At 38.4% G+C, this 12,862-nt stretch overlaps 1 protein-coding gene across 5 annotated transcripts in view; it reads left to right on the top strand.

Moving 5' to 3' along the window:
* NRG1 (neuregulin 1) overlaps positions 1 to 12,862 on the top strand; it is a 1,105,519-nt gene that overhangs the window by 1,077,750 nt on the left and 14,907 nt on the right. For 3 of the 5 annotated variants that reach the window (XM_049631636.1, XM_049631638.1, XM_049631639.1), the window contains one exon: positions 4,108 to 4,175. In XM_049631636.1, coding sequence (XP_049487593.1) covers positions 4,108 to 4,175 — 68 coding nt within the window. Of the gene's footprint in view, positions 1 to 4,107; positions 4,176 to 4,780; positions 5,154 to 12,862 lie in introns of those variants that run through there. The other 2 variants (XM_049631635.1, XM_049631637.1) reach the window with 2 other exon arrangements.

The following is a 12,862-nucleotide window of genomic DNA, read 5'->3' as shown; positions in this document are numbered from 1 at the left end:
ACTGGGAGCTGCTATTAAGAAGAAATTATGTAGGAGTTTACAGAGGAGAGTCTGTCATAAACTATACAAATAAAAGCCAGAAGTTCAATATTGACCTATACCTGACAAATCAATTGACTATATGAAAGTCTCTTTGATACAGTTCATTATTGGACGCTGCTGTCCAATACTATCTTGGGCTCAGTTTAACAAACATTTTATGAGAGCTTTTTACAAGGCAGACACTGTGTTAAAATTAGAGATACAGTGGGGCGCCTGGGTGGCTCAGTCGGTTGAGCGTCCGACTTCAGCTCAGGTCATGATCTCACAGCCCATGAGTTCAAGCCCCACTTCGGACTCTGTGCTGACAGCTCAGAGCCTGGAGCCTGCTTCGGATTCTGTGTCTCCCTCTCTCTGCCCATCCCCTGCTCGTGCTCTGTCTCTCTGTCTGTCTCTCAAAAATGAATGTTTAAAAAAAAATTTTTTTTTTTAATTAGAGATTCAGAACGATCAAAATATGGTCACTATCCTCACCACAGAGAATTCCAACCCAGACAGGTGAGGGCTGTGAAAGAGATCAGGACAGGGTGCAGTGTGAGAGGCAAAGACAGACTCCTCAGCCAGGGCAGGGAAGTGGGAGATGGAGAGGTGGAGGTCAGGGAAGGGTCAGTTGGGAGAGGGGATACCTAAGTTCGGACAAAACGATCTGCGAATTTTCATCGCATTAAGAACAAATGTAAAACAAACATCATTGCTCATGTTAAGAGCACATACTAAAACAATATATATAGAAGCTACAATAGAGGCTTGATTATTATTCAAACAGATTGTCCTAAGAGACAAAATTCTTGGAATTTGCCCAGACTCGTGCCAAAGCATATTGTTCAAAATGAGATTAAATTTACCATACTCTTATCTCCAAAGAAAGTGATAGATTGGATGCTTAATGTACAGTGCTAATTTAGAAACATGTCAGAAGCCAGACAGTCTCCCTATTCTTTTAGAAGTAATTCCATAGAATTTAATCAGAGCTTATCGATCAGATGAGCTTCCATTTGCATATGCTTTCTCTCCACAGTCAATGCGGTCTGCAGTGTTGCATAGGCAAAATCTGTTTCTGCTTCTTTCAATTTGATGTGGCAACAACTCTAGAGGTCCCCAAAAGTTCCATAATAACAGTTGTTGCTGAACACTTAAATTGCTTAGGAATAGGTATTTGCAGTTTGTTTTACCTCCATGATTGTCTTAAAATCCATTGTATCAAAAATGTTTTCTAAAAGTCCTTGAGTCCTCCTCCATGACTGGTAACACATTCAGAAGAAATGCTGTCAGTTTCCACACAGTGGTTCCATGTGTTAGGATGAGCACTGATTTCCAGAACCTTTGTGGTGAAAGGAACCGTTGAGAACCGCTTAGTCAAATCCCTTCATCTTATCCCTGTTGCCCCATGAAGTCAAATGGGCTGCCCACATCGAGGCAGCAAGATACTGTGGTGCCAGGATAGACGGGCTTAGTCTCCGTTTTCCAAGGTCAGGGTCTCTGACATCTTGAACGTTAGTGTACCTGCAGATCTCTTGGGGATCTTGTTAAAAACGCAGATTCTTAGTTAGCAGTTATAAACTGGGGGCCTGGAATTCTGCATTTCTACTAACGAGATCCCAGGAGATGCTGGTGCCATTCGTCCATGAGCCACACTTTGAATAATAATGTTTCACCCCAAGAAAATGTATCTGAGGATAAACATGACCACAAGAATAGTCCTGGTGCAGATACAGCTGATAATTCCAAAAAAGATTGGCATATTTTAAGCATATCTAGTGTTAGTGTACCAAGTAGCCATGTCATTTTATGATAGAGATAAACCACCATGCCATAGGCCAATTCCCTAGGAAACATCACCTTAGAAGTTCGTACTAATTAGAAAATTGATTGGATAAGATTTTTGATCTGCATCGCCTCCTTGTCCTGTGCCTTCTCATCCCCAAACTGGCATCCAAGATGCATAAGTGACAATTTTCTATAAATGCATTCCTTTTCTTAAGCGACTCATGATTCTTCAACTATATGTTCATTTTATGATCCTTACTTAAATCAATGCACTGCTTACCTCAAATGGTTCTCCCCCTTCTGCACCTCTACCCCCCAATACACACACACACACACACACACACACATGCATACAGTGTTCACATGTCTTATACCATGTTCATTGTATGAAACAAGTGGATTACTGTGTGATCAATAAGAGAATTATAATTGTTATCAATAATGCAAACAGGTAAGATAAAATGGTCATTGTAGAATATGCCCTTAATTCTGGAGTACCTGCTTAATCGTAGGCTATGTCCATGTGAATTTTAGTCCTTGTTCAGAAACAAATACACAAACAAAAATCCTGTATGTTTCAGAAGTCATTATGTTAAATACATTATATGAAAAATAGGTTTCCATGTATTTTCCTTATATATCTGTGAAGACATTCTTATTGAAGCATGTGACATCTTTATGAAAAAATGACCCAGCTTCACAGGCTATCATTCTTATTTCTGTATTTCTCTAGGTAGATCTTCCTCTATTCACTGCTGCAAAAATATTCTAACCAAAGAAACCAATTCAATTATATAGATAGAATTTGTTCAAATTTTATATATATGTATATGTGTGTGTGTGTGTGTGTGTGTGTGTATAAAGTGTTTTGAAGAGTTAAAAGGGCTGTATCAGTATAAGATATTCATTGTTAAGTTTATTGATGATACCAGTGATCATAATTATATTTAAGTTTACACAAGAACTCATTACCAGAACTCATACCAGAACTTTAGTATTTTATCTTGCAGGCCATTCTTCATGAAATAGAATTAGATATACCAAATCACTTGATAACACTTTTTTGGCATGGAATTTGGTTTTAAGGGGAATGCGAAAAATATCCTTATATTTGTAAAAATGGATGGTTTTATTCACATTGCTTTGATGCCAAAAAGATAATATTTATTCTTATTTACTATGGAGAAGAAAGGGCAGGTCATGTGTAAATCCTGAGGTATGTGCTGTCACAACTACATTTTATTAGGGGCTTTGCATGATGGTTATGGTATAGATGAACTATGGATAGTAACCATGACTGTGGGTGTTGAGCATCTATAAGCTTATTTGCTTCCTAGAACCTTTTGATGGCCCTCTTGACTAGAGCATGTTACTGGGTAAAATGGATCCAATATTAAATGCTTTCATTACTGGTATAATAGCAACGAAAACAGCAACTAGAAAGGACTTCCATATTTAGGCACATCCCCACTGCATGACCTTACAAATGATATTTATTATATCAAGATTCTAGAATTTGGATAGGTGAATGTATGTGAGTAAAACGAAAATTTGATGCAGTTTAAAAATAGTTTCACCTTAAATGCAAAATGACACCTATTAAGTACTATAGTAGAACCACCCTTTGAATTTTAAAAATGTATTTGTCTTTGGGGATCACTGGATGAAGTGAAGTTTGTGCTAATAAATGTCTGCTTCTTTCTGTCTTTCAGTATTAAAAAGGAGACCTAATTTGTCATACCTTTAAAAAAAAATAGGGCATATAGTTTTTCTGGTCAGTAATCACTGGAGTGTGTAAGCGCTTGACTTCTATTGTAGTTTGATGATTGAACTTACAACATAAAAGTACCTGTGAAAGCACAAAATTGAGTGTCTATAAAGGGAAAAGCTCAGGATCCTTTAAATAATAAAAGATTATGGATGGAACTACGTAAGACCTTATCAAAACCAGTGTTTTAACAAGATAGGAGTCCTTACTCAGTGGCAGATAAGGAAATGCCAGAGGGAAAGTGACTTAGCTACACAGGCCTTGCCAGCCCTATGTAACTTGTCAACCTCCCTGGGAGTTAAATTTCATTTATCATTAAATGTTCTTATGAAGACTGAAGCAAACAACAACAAAAATAGGTACCCCGCAGTTTCCATGGAACATGGTTTTCTAAATGTGTTCTTTTCCTTTTCTTTATGTTGTTCAGCCACCAGGTCATTGTAGGAATCTCCATATTCCATAGGAGGAAAATTGCCAGTCTGAAAATTCAGTGTCTTTAGCGTTCTATTGCTTATCACATTTTTGCCCTCTAGGTGCCAACCTGGATTCACTGGAGCAAGATGTACTGAGAATGTGCCCATGAAAGTCCAAAACCAAGAAAGTATGTTAAAATAATCTGAAATTTGCTTTCTCCCCCAAACTACAGCAACAATTACTACCACTTGGTGCTTTTACAGTTCAGTTGTAACTGATTCCTTTTGTCCTAACGATGGTTTAGCCACTCGGGGCATCAACTCATTCAGTGTGAGTTTGTTTCACTGTCTCTCAGCTTGGGCCCCAAAGATCATAGAGGTAAATTAGAATGACCAGTCCGGATGGCCAGGGATTCTGGTGACCATGGCAGGCAGGCCAACCAAAAACCATTTCTTTCCGGCACTGTTGACCAAAGATGTCCCGTGGAAAACGGAGATAAAGAAAACATCAGATGCGATTTTCAGCGAGTCCCTCTGAAAGAAAGCAGTCACTTCAAATGCTGCCATCTTCCTTTCTGCCATACAAACCCTAGGACCCCATTTTGTGCAGATTTTTAATCCTTCGAGGGAAATGCCAGAGTCTGAAAACCATGGTTAGGACAAAGACTCAGTTCCTGAGGGTGAACTCGCCAAGTTCAGTCAAATGACACTGAAGGAGCTTCTTTCTAGCATATATTCACCTCTTCTCTTTTTCTCTGTTTTTTCTACCATTGTTTTTTGTTTCTTCTCTCAGGTGCCCAAATGAGTTTACTGGTGATCGCTGCCAAAACTACGTAATGGCCAGCTTCTACAGTACGTCCACTCCCTTTCTGTCTCTGCCTGAGTAGGAGCATGCTCAGTCGCTGCTGCTTTCTTGTTGCATCTCCCCTCAGATTTCACCTAGACATAGATGTGTTTTACCAGGTCTAACATTGACTGCCTCTGCCTGTCGCATGAGAACATTAACACAAGCGATTGTATTACTTCCTCTGTTCGTGACTAGTGGGCTCTGAGATACTAATAGGTGTGTGAGGCTCCGGATGCTTCTGAAATGGATACTGAATAATGTGATACAAAATGATAGCCAATATCACACAGTGCAATTATAATAAAAGCATTTAAAAGTCTCACTGTTATTGATAAAATAAAATCATTCTGCTAAACAGTCCATCTTCTTTATAAAATGGCAGCGTCCTGCAAAGGATGTTGCTAAATTGTAATCAGTATGCACTTGAAATGATGGTAAGTTAATTTCGGCTCAGAATGTGTTATTTATAACAAATAAACATGCTAAAAAGAGTTCAGATGTTTCTCTTCATTAACAGTTTGCATTTAGGTGTAAAAAGAGCACTGAGTAGGAAAATTACAAACATTTCACAGCAAATGAGATATCCTGGCTTTACGTTGCTTAGGAAACAGGTGATTCAGGATTAGTTTAAACAATCATTTCTTTATATTTGCATTTCTTTATGCTAGTTTCAATGACAATTTTAGGGACAAATAGGGGTTTTTTGATATTCATTACTTACTTTGAAATATAATAGTTTACATCCAGATATATATTTTTAATGCAGAACTGGGAAAGTTTGATGGATTTCTATGGCTTCGTGAAGGGTTGAACATCATCCTTAAAAGACCCAATCCACGTGTATATAATTTGTATGGGTAACTAGATCATGTAATTTGTCCTTCTGCTGTGAACTGGGCTTTCGCTTCTAATTCTGGAGCTTTCAAAGCATTGTATTTAAAATGGATTCCATATAGTTATTCATTGAGATGAAAGGGTGATAATTTTTTTTCCCCCGTGAAAGATCAGATAGTAAATACTTCAGGGTTTGCAGGTGATAACCGTCACCTGCACAACCACGAACTCTGCACAAAGCAGCCATAGCCAATGCATAAACTGATAGGCATGGCCGTGTGCTACTAAAACTTTATTCACAAAAGCAGGCAGTGGGCTGGATTTATCAATCCCTGATTCGGATTGTCAGTTGCTCACCCTGAAAAATACTGGACATAGCCGATCAGTGTAAATTCACGTAACACAACGAATAGTGATACGAGCCGGTCATTTGGGGGCCCTAAAAGAATCAGAGATTTACCCTTACTTGTATGCATGCAAAGAATAAGATCCTGTTCCTCCTGTTAACAGTCGTGGAAGAATAAATTTCATGGAAAAGTTAATTTCATGTGCATTGAGGGGAGGCCATTTCCATAATATTCAATCATTTATTTAGTGAAGTGGTGCTTATGGCATATTTACACAGGCTACATATCAAAGATTATGTTATTAATCTTTTTAAAGGTAGATAAGATGGAGAATAAAAAATAGAAGAGGAATAGTAGAATTTTACTGAATATTTTAAAGCCATTCCTTTCAGAAATCAGTTTGTATTCAAATAACAGACTTAGCAAATCATGTGACTGTATAAATATGATAACATATCGTAGAATTGAGTGAAAATTCTGAACATTTGTATCACACTTAAATGTTTGGTGTTATACCGAGTTTCATTGTGCACTGAAGGCAATGTTAGGGCACTATATAGAGAATCGCATTTTTAAAATGAAGCTATTTCCCCAAATAATGATGCAGTTAGATCTGACAGCAGTAGGCAAAGAAGATGTTTTCAGCTTCTATTTTAGACCATTTTCTTTTTCAGAAGATATTCTTTCAAAATAGCCACTATGTATTTAATCAGAGTGTGATTCCTTAAGTAAAATCTTTAGTAAGCTTTCGATCTCACTTTTGGAAGACATTCAAGAAAGCAGCCTTCATATTTACCCTGATGTAACAAAGATTGATAGGAAGTGAATTTATGAGCAGTCTGTGATGACTGTGCGTCAGGGCTCCCTCGGATCTGGAAAAGCAAGAGCTTCCCTTCAGAAACTGCTTTCCAAAGTTGTCTCGCCCAGCGTTAATTTTCTGACCTCTATAGCTTAAATTTTCAATTTTCATTTCTGCAGACTCTCATATAGAAGGCAGGAAAATACACTTTGCTGTTTTAAGAACTTTATGTTCAAGTATCAGTGTGGTCTGCACAAAGGATAAAAAATGTTGCCACAGTGGTAATGATTAAACTTTAATTGTTTGTGTTCATAAAGTCTGAAACACATAACATAAATTTTGAAGGAAAAGATATTCCCCAGGTTCAAAGAGAAACATTTTTTCGACTTACTAAACCACATTTTGAATAGAAGAATGACATTATAAAAGAATGTACAGCTTTTAAAATGCTTATTAACACATAACTTACATTATTAGGATTTGATGCAGTTTTTCTGGTCAGAGTATTCTATGGGGACATTTATTGATTTATAAAAATGGATTTAAAGTATGAAAGAAAAGAACAAATGTATATTTTATATGGCTTTCTTGAAGGCAGCCATTTGCCTTGAAATAAAACATATTTATAATACTTTCTAGGAAAATATTGTCAAGGTTAGTCAGCTTCAAATTTGACCTACCTTGACAGAGTTCCTACTTTCAAGCATTGTATTGATCATTGTTGGGGGGGGGGGGGGTAGAATGTGCATATATAGGCAATTCATAATTGATATATAGACTTCCTGGGCAGAAAAAAAAAAAAAAAACACAGCTTCAATAGTTAGAGGCAGTATACAGCAAGTATATCATATATAAACTAATATATAATAATGTTATTATAGAATAGCCCAAATCATAGAATATTTTTACAGAGTACAATTTTAGAACTTTTAGGCATATTGTCAGCATGAGTAATCCCAATAGATCTCCTTAAATGTAATTTTGAATCAGAGGTTACTAGTGCATAATCACTTGTGTTGATTCTAAATGCTTCAAAAACCATTGAAATTACTAATTTATCCAACGTGTATCTGGATGACAGTAGAATAAAGACACAATCTATGACATAAATTATCATAAATTCTAACTGAGTGTTAGACTTTCTTGTGTGTGTGTTGGTGAATGTGCTTCTGTGCACATGAAAACTTGGGAGTGCAGAGAAAGCCTCCTATTACATTCCAAAAGGCTCAATGGCAATATGGATTTGTATATGTGAAAATAAAAAGTATCTGCATTTGTAAAGGTAAGTCAAAAATGAAAAGTCAGACACTAAATACGTCCCACTTAGCACTGGCATTGACAGAGCTCCTTTAGAAATCTCAGAAAGGACTATACATATGTCTTTGATATTGTTTGCATAAGGAGGCCCAAAGTATTAAAGAGTAAAATCTTGAATGTCTTCAGATTTTATCAGAAGCCGTAAATGCATGGATGGATAATTTCGGTAAAAGAAAGTTGTTTAATTGTTCTTTTCTCTGATGCAATTGAAAAATTTAAATTAACCTACAGGTTAATCAGTTCTTTTCAAACAATTATAAAATCCTCAAGCAAAGGAATAGTGAGTCAATATTTAATAGTTTCTGAAGACTCTTAGATTTAAATTAATTTTTTATATTGCTTACTGCACAGCAGGAAATCACATGTAGAAAAGGAAACTAAATTGTTTACAGCAACCTTTGTGTTTTTGAATTATTAATTTAATTTGAGAAATGTAGTGGCGAGACAGAAGTTCAATAGGAAGCGTATGATACATAATGAGCCTAAGCCAACATTAGATTAAATAGAACAGATAGAAAGTAATAACTTCTTCATCAAATGAAAAGTGTTTGTGTATTCTGCTTTTCTTGACTCACAATGAAAGAAATGTAGCCACCAATAGTAAAAATAAATTAGAGCAGTATTTGCTCCAGGTTGAGAATGATGCATGTTTCCTCTGCTTGTTTCCTTGTTAGGGCTTATGGCCAGAAGAGATTCCAATTTTAAGTACCAATTTCCCTTTGAATTATTTGAAATTGGAGCTGCCTGATATGAATGACTTCCCATGAAATGAAATTATAGTTAGGCTCACAGACTTACCTATAAAACTGTAAATGCAGTAATATGTATGCATGGGCATGCTACTAATTTTATTGAAGACTTAACCAAGCTTTCTACGCAACTAATATAGATCATTAGCAGTGTTCATGTAGGCATGGAATAATGATTCTCTGAAAAGAGTTTCTGTAGATATCTCGGCTTTAACCCTTAAATTATTACTGACTGGTAGGAGGAAAAGGCATATGATGGAAGGGGTTCTAGGGAGAAAAACTGAGTCACATCTTCAAGGAAATGTGTAAGGAAATTTATTATCACTTCCTTGGAAAATGAATTCTTATCCTTGATGTTCCAAAGTTTATATAAAGGAAGCAAATGAGGGGGAAATATTTTGTCAAATTGAGTGTTGCACAGAGACGAGAGAAGTTCATTTGGATTTGAATAAATTGTTAACTTTTGCTGTGGACATTGTGCAACCAAATTAATCCTGAATCCTGTGGCTTTTAATTTATGAAAAGTTTAGGCTATTCACCTGAGTCCCCCGGGCCAACCAAGGCAGACTGATCTATTGTCCACACTACCTCTCGTTATTACTGTTACTCAATGTCCTCTCTGATTTATTTTTTAATCTGGAAGCTCCGTTTCCTCAAGAGGTAGAAAGTTTTTAAAGTCTCACTTCTTGGGTATATCCCAGCAGCTTTCAGAGTTTTCCTGGCCATGAATTAGGTAAAAGGAAACCTACATGTAATAAGGGGCCCAAGGTACATCTCCAGATAAGTCCACTCTCCAAGCTCTTAAACCATTCTGCTGTTGGCCGACATATTTCCTGGCTCCTTTATTCCACAGGGTCTCCCTGTGGTGCATGTGTTAGTATCATAAGCATTTTGTCAATGAGAAATTAACGTCCAAAGTCATAGAACAGGCAAATGGCAGAGGCAGGACCTGAAAATAGGAGGACTTAAGCACACGACCCTCCTTATTTTCTCCTCTCTACTTGAGGATGCTTTGTCCATGCCCAGACTGATGTTTTTGTGAGAGGAGTACCCCTCAACCACATGTTTTCAAAGTTAAGAGATCGATGCCTTGTGATGTTTCTCGGACCACCGTGGTATCTCTCGAGTCAGTGATCAAGGGAAGAAATGGAGACCTCTGAATCTCCATGTGCCTTCTGCCCTTCCTTCCCATGTGCCTCTCCACCATCCACGCACAAATAAGCAATCCTAAGGGGTCCCCCGCCACCACCACCACCCCCCCCCCGATAAAATTTGATTAACAATTTTTGCTTCAGCCTGGAAAGCATCTTTTTTGGAAGGTTTTTGTTTCTATTTTTAATTTGCCCATGTCCCCCATTTCCTTGCTTGAACCTGTGCAGTTTCTGCTAGTCCTTTAGTCTTGAGCCTCCACACTCACATCTGCCAGGACTGTGGACTGTGAGCTCACACCTCGGGGTTCCCTCCCGGAGCCCTGGGCTCTCATCTGGCCGTCGGAGCTCAGCACCGTGGAGTGATCATCTGATTGGCTCTCTGTTATTTGAGGAAGTAATCCATTGAACTAAGGACCCCAGGAATTGGATCCTTCTCCCACACAACCCCCTTGTCTTTTTACAATTTGAAAAAGCAAGGCATCGAGAGTTATCCTATGCCATGCAGGAGTTCTTCGAAAAAACTAGATGCAGGCTCTGTTCCCCAATTCCCTCTCTGGCTTTTTGGGCAGAAGCATTTGTTGCTTTCTGTGAATAGAACATGTAAGTGGTGGAGAGCGGAGAAGGTTAGGAACAGAGATATATATATTTTTTAATAACCAAAACAACGAGAAATATTAGAGCATAACTAGCCACAAACTACAAAAACTGTAAATCCAGCGTGACAAAATTTTCAGACCTGAGTGCTGTCCTCTTGGCTTCCACCCCTGGCTCTGCCAACCATGTGCCTTTGGGCAAAAAAAATCACCTCCCTGGAACTGCACTTCTGCCTTTTAAAGAGAGGAATTGAAATAATACTGAATGCCTTTCTTTATTATCATAACTACAATATTTCTGTTCCCAAATGAGGACAACTTCTCCCTCAGTAAGGTCTTTTAAGGGTTAATAAAGACACGGTGTGCTGGTATTTGCACACCTCTTTAACAAGACGAGTTCCGTACGCGGACTCACGGAGGCGTACCTGAGCACTGCTTGTGTTAACCACCCACCATTCGTTCTGTTCGTGTGCACGCACAGACAGCCGTAATAGTCATGTGTAATGTGTTTTGGAGCGCAGTGTATTGCTCTTTTCTGAAACTTGTTTCCCTTTCTTTCTTTTTTTTGTCAACTTTCTGCATTGGCAGAGCATCTTGGGATTGAATTTATGGGTATGGACCAATCATCATTCCTTTTAGCCTGCAGAATTTAGAACCTCTGAGCTGAAATCTTTTCCTTTTCTGCTCTTACCTTTCAATTCCGAACTAATTTCCTTTTCCTTCAGAAGGGATCATACAGCTATAACAATGATTTTTCCGCGTCCCATCTATGATTAGTTTACCGAACTGTCACTGAGTGCAGCAGTTTCTAGATTTCCAAACTTCACTTAGAGTTTAAAATCACCTCACCTGCTGCAGATTCACACATGTCCCACGTACCTTGACCCTCTGGATCTGACCATGCTGTTATTTCAGAGCTGGGGTAAGTTGGAGAGGTGTGGAAGGCTATGGGAAGAACCAAACCAGGCCTGAAAACAAAAGAAGCTCTAAATGCATCGACTTAAAAGCACGCCACGTCTTAGGCCTATGGGAACTTGACATACAATGTAAAAATCACCCATTTAATATAGTAACATAGAAAGCCCTGACATTGCAACACAATATTGTAGGCACAGACTGATTTTCTGGGAATGTTCAAGCGCTGCTGTAGTCAACTTCATTATCTTATGAGCAAGGAAATAGAAAACAGAAAGAAAAAAGCCTTGTGCTATTTTCAGTGGAAATTCTAGCACTAATGGAATTAACCTTGAGTCACTAAGATCATCCAGACAAGTAATCAAATAGACATGTTCACACTGTAAACACAAAATATCTCTTAGGAGCATATGAATTTGGGGCATAGTCCCTTTAAAAGCCTTTGTCCTAAATTATTGGAAGCAAGGGCCAGTCCTGGGAGGAGAGGGAAACCATTCTGTCATCCCAGAGGCTCCACAGCGCAGGTACCCGCGCTTTCTGGACAGTACCAGCAGCCCTGGAATGTGGCCATGGGTCAACAAAGCAATGTCCTGATTAACAGAATATCTGATCTCCATGCAGCTGGTGTCAGTGACATCATGCAGTGAGGGCACCCTGTAGCATAACTGCTGCTCTCGTTTGGATGATAACGTCACCATCTATACCTAATATACTTTCCATAATTCATGGAGAATAAGACTTTTGCAAGTTCTGTCAGTTACAGGTTTAGAAACTCAATTGGTTGACCATTCCTCCTGTAAAAACTCCCAAGAGAAAACGATTCCTGTGATGGGAAAACCCCCACTTATATGTGAGTGGCCCTTTGCAGATCAGAGAATCTCTCCCAAGCGTGAGTATCTCAAGAGGTCCCATGATCAGCATTGGGTGGCAGATTATCTACGTAGAGAGAGAGGGATCTATTCAAGTAACCTCCCTCTGGATAAAAATAGTTCCACTACTAAAAAGGCTTACAGGCCTTTCCTACAGGGAGAAAACAAATCCATTATCGCCTGCTCCTTTTCCCTAACAGCATCTTTCTCCCACTTTATCACTTCAGGGTCTAACTAGAATTTAATACTTCTATTCCCAATGAGGTAGGGCAATGGATAGTTCAGAGATACGACTTCTCCCTCAGTAAGACCTGAAGGAGCAGTAGAGACACCATGTGCTGGTATCTACACACCTCTTACAGGCAAACGGTCTAAAACTCCAAAGTCTCAGGACAGCCAGTGTACTGGGCCAGAATGTTCCATCCTTAAGGGAAATCAGACCTTAAAGATCAAT

This window comes from Panthera uncia, chromosome B1, assembly GCF_023721935.1.
Source record: "Panthera uncia isolate 11264 chromosome B1, Puncia_PCG_1.0, whole genome shotgun sequence".
NCBI lineage: Eukaryota > Metazoa > Chordata > Mammalia > Carnivora > Felidae > Panthera > Panthera uncia.
This window is presented reverse-complemented; position numbering and strand designations above follow the sequence as displayed.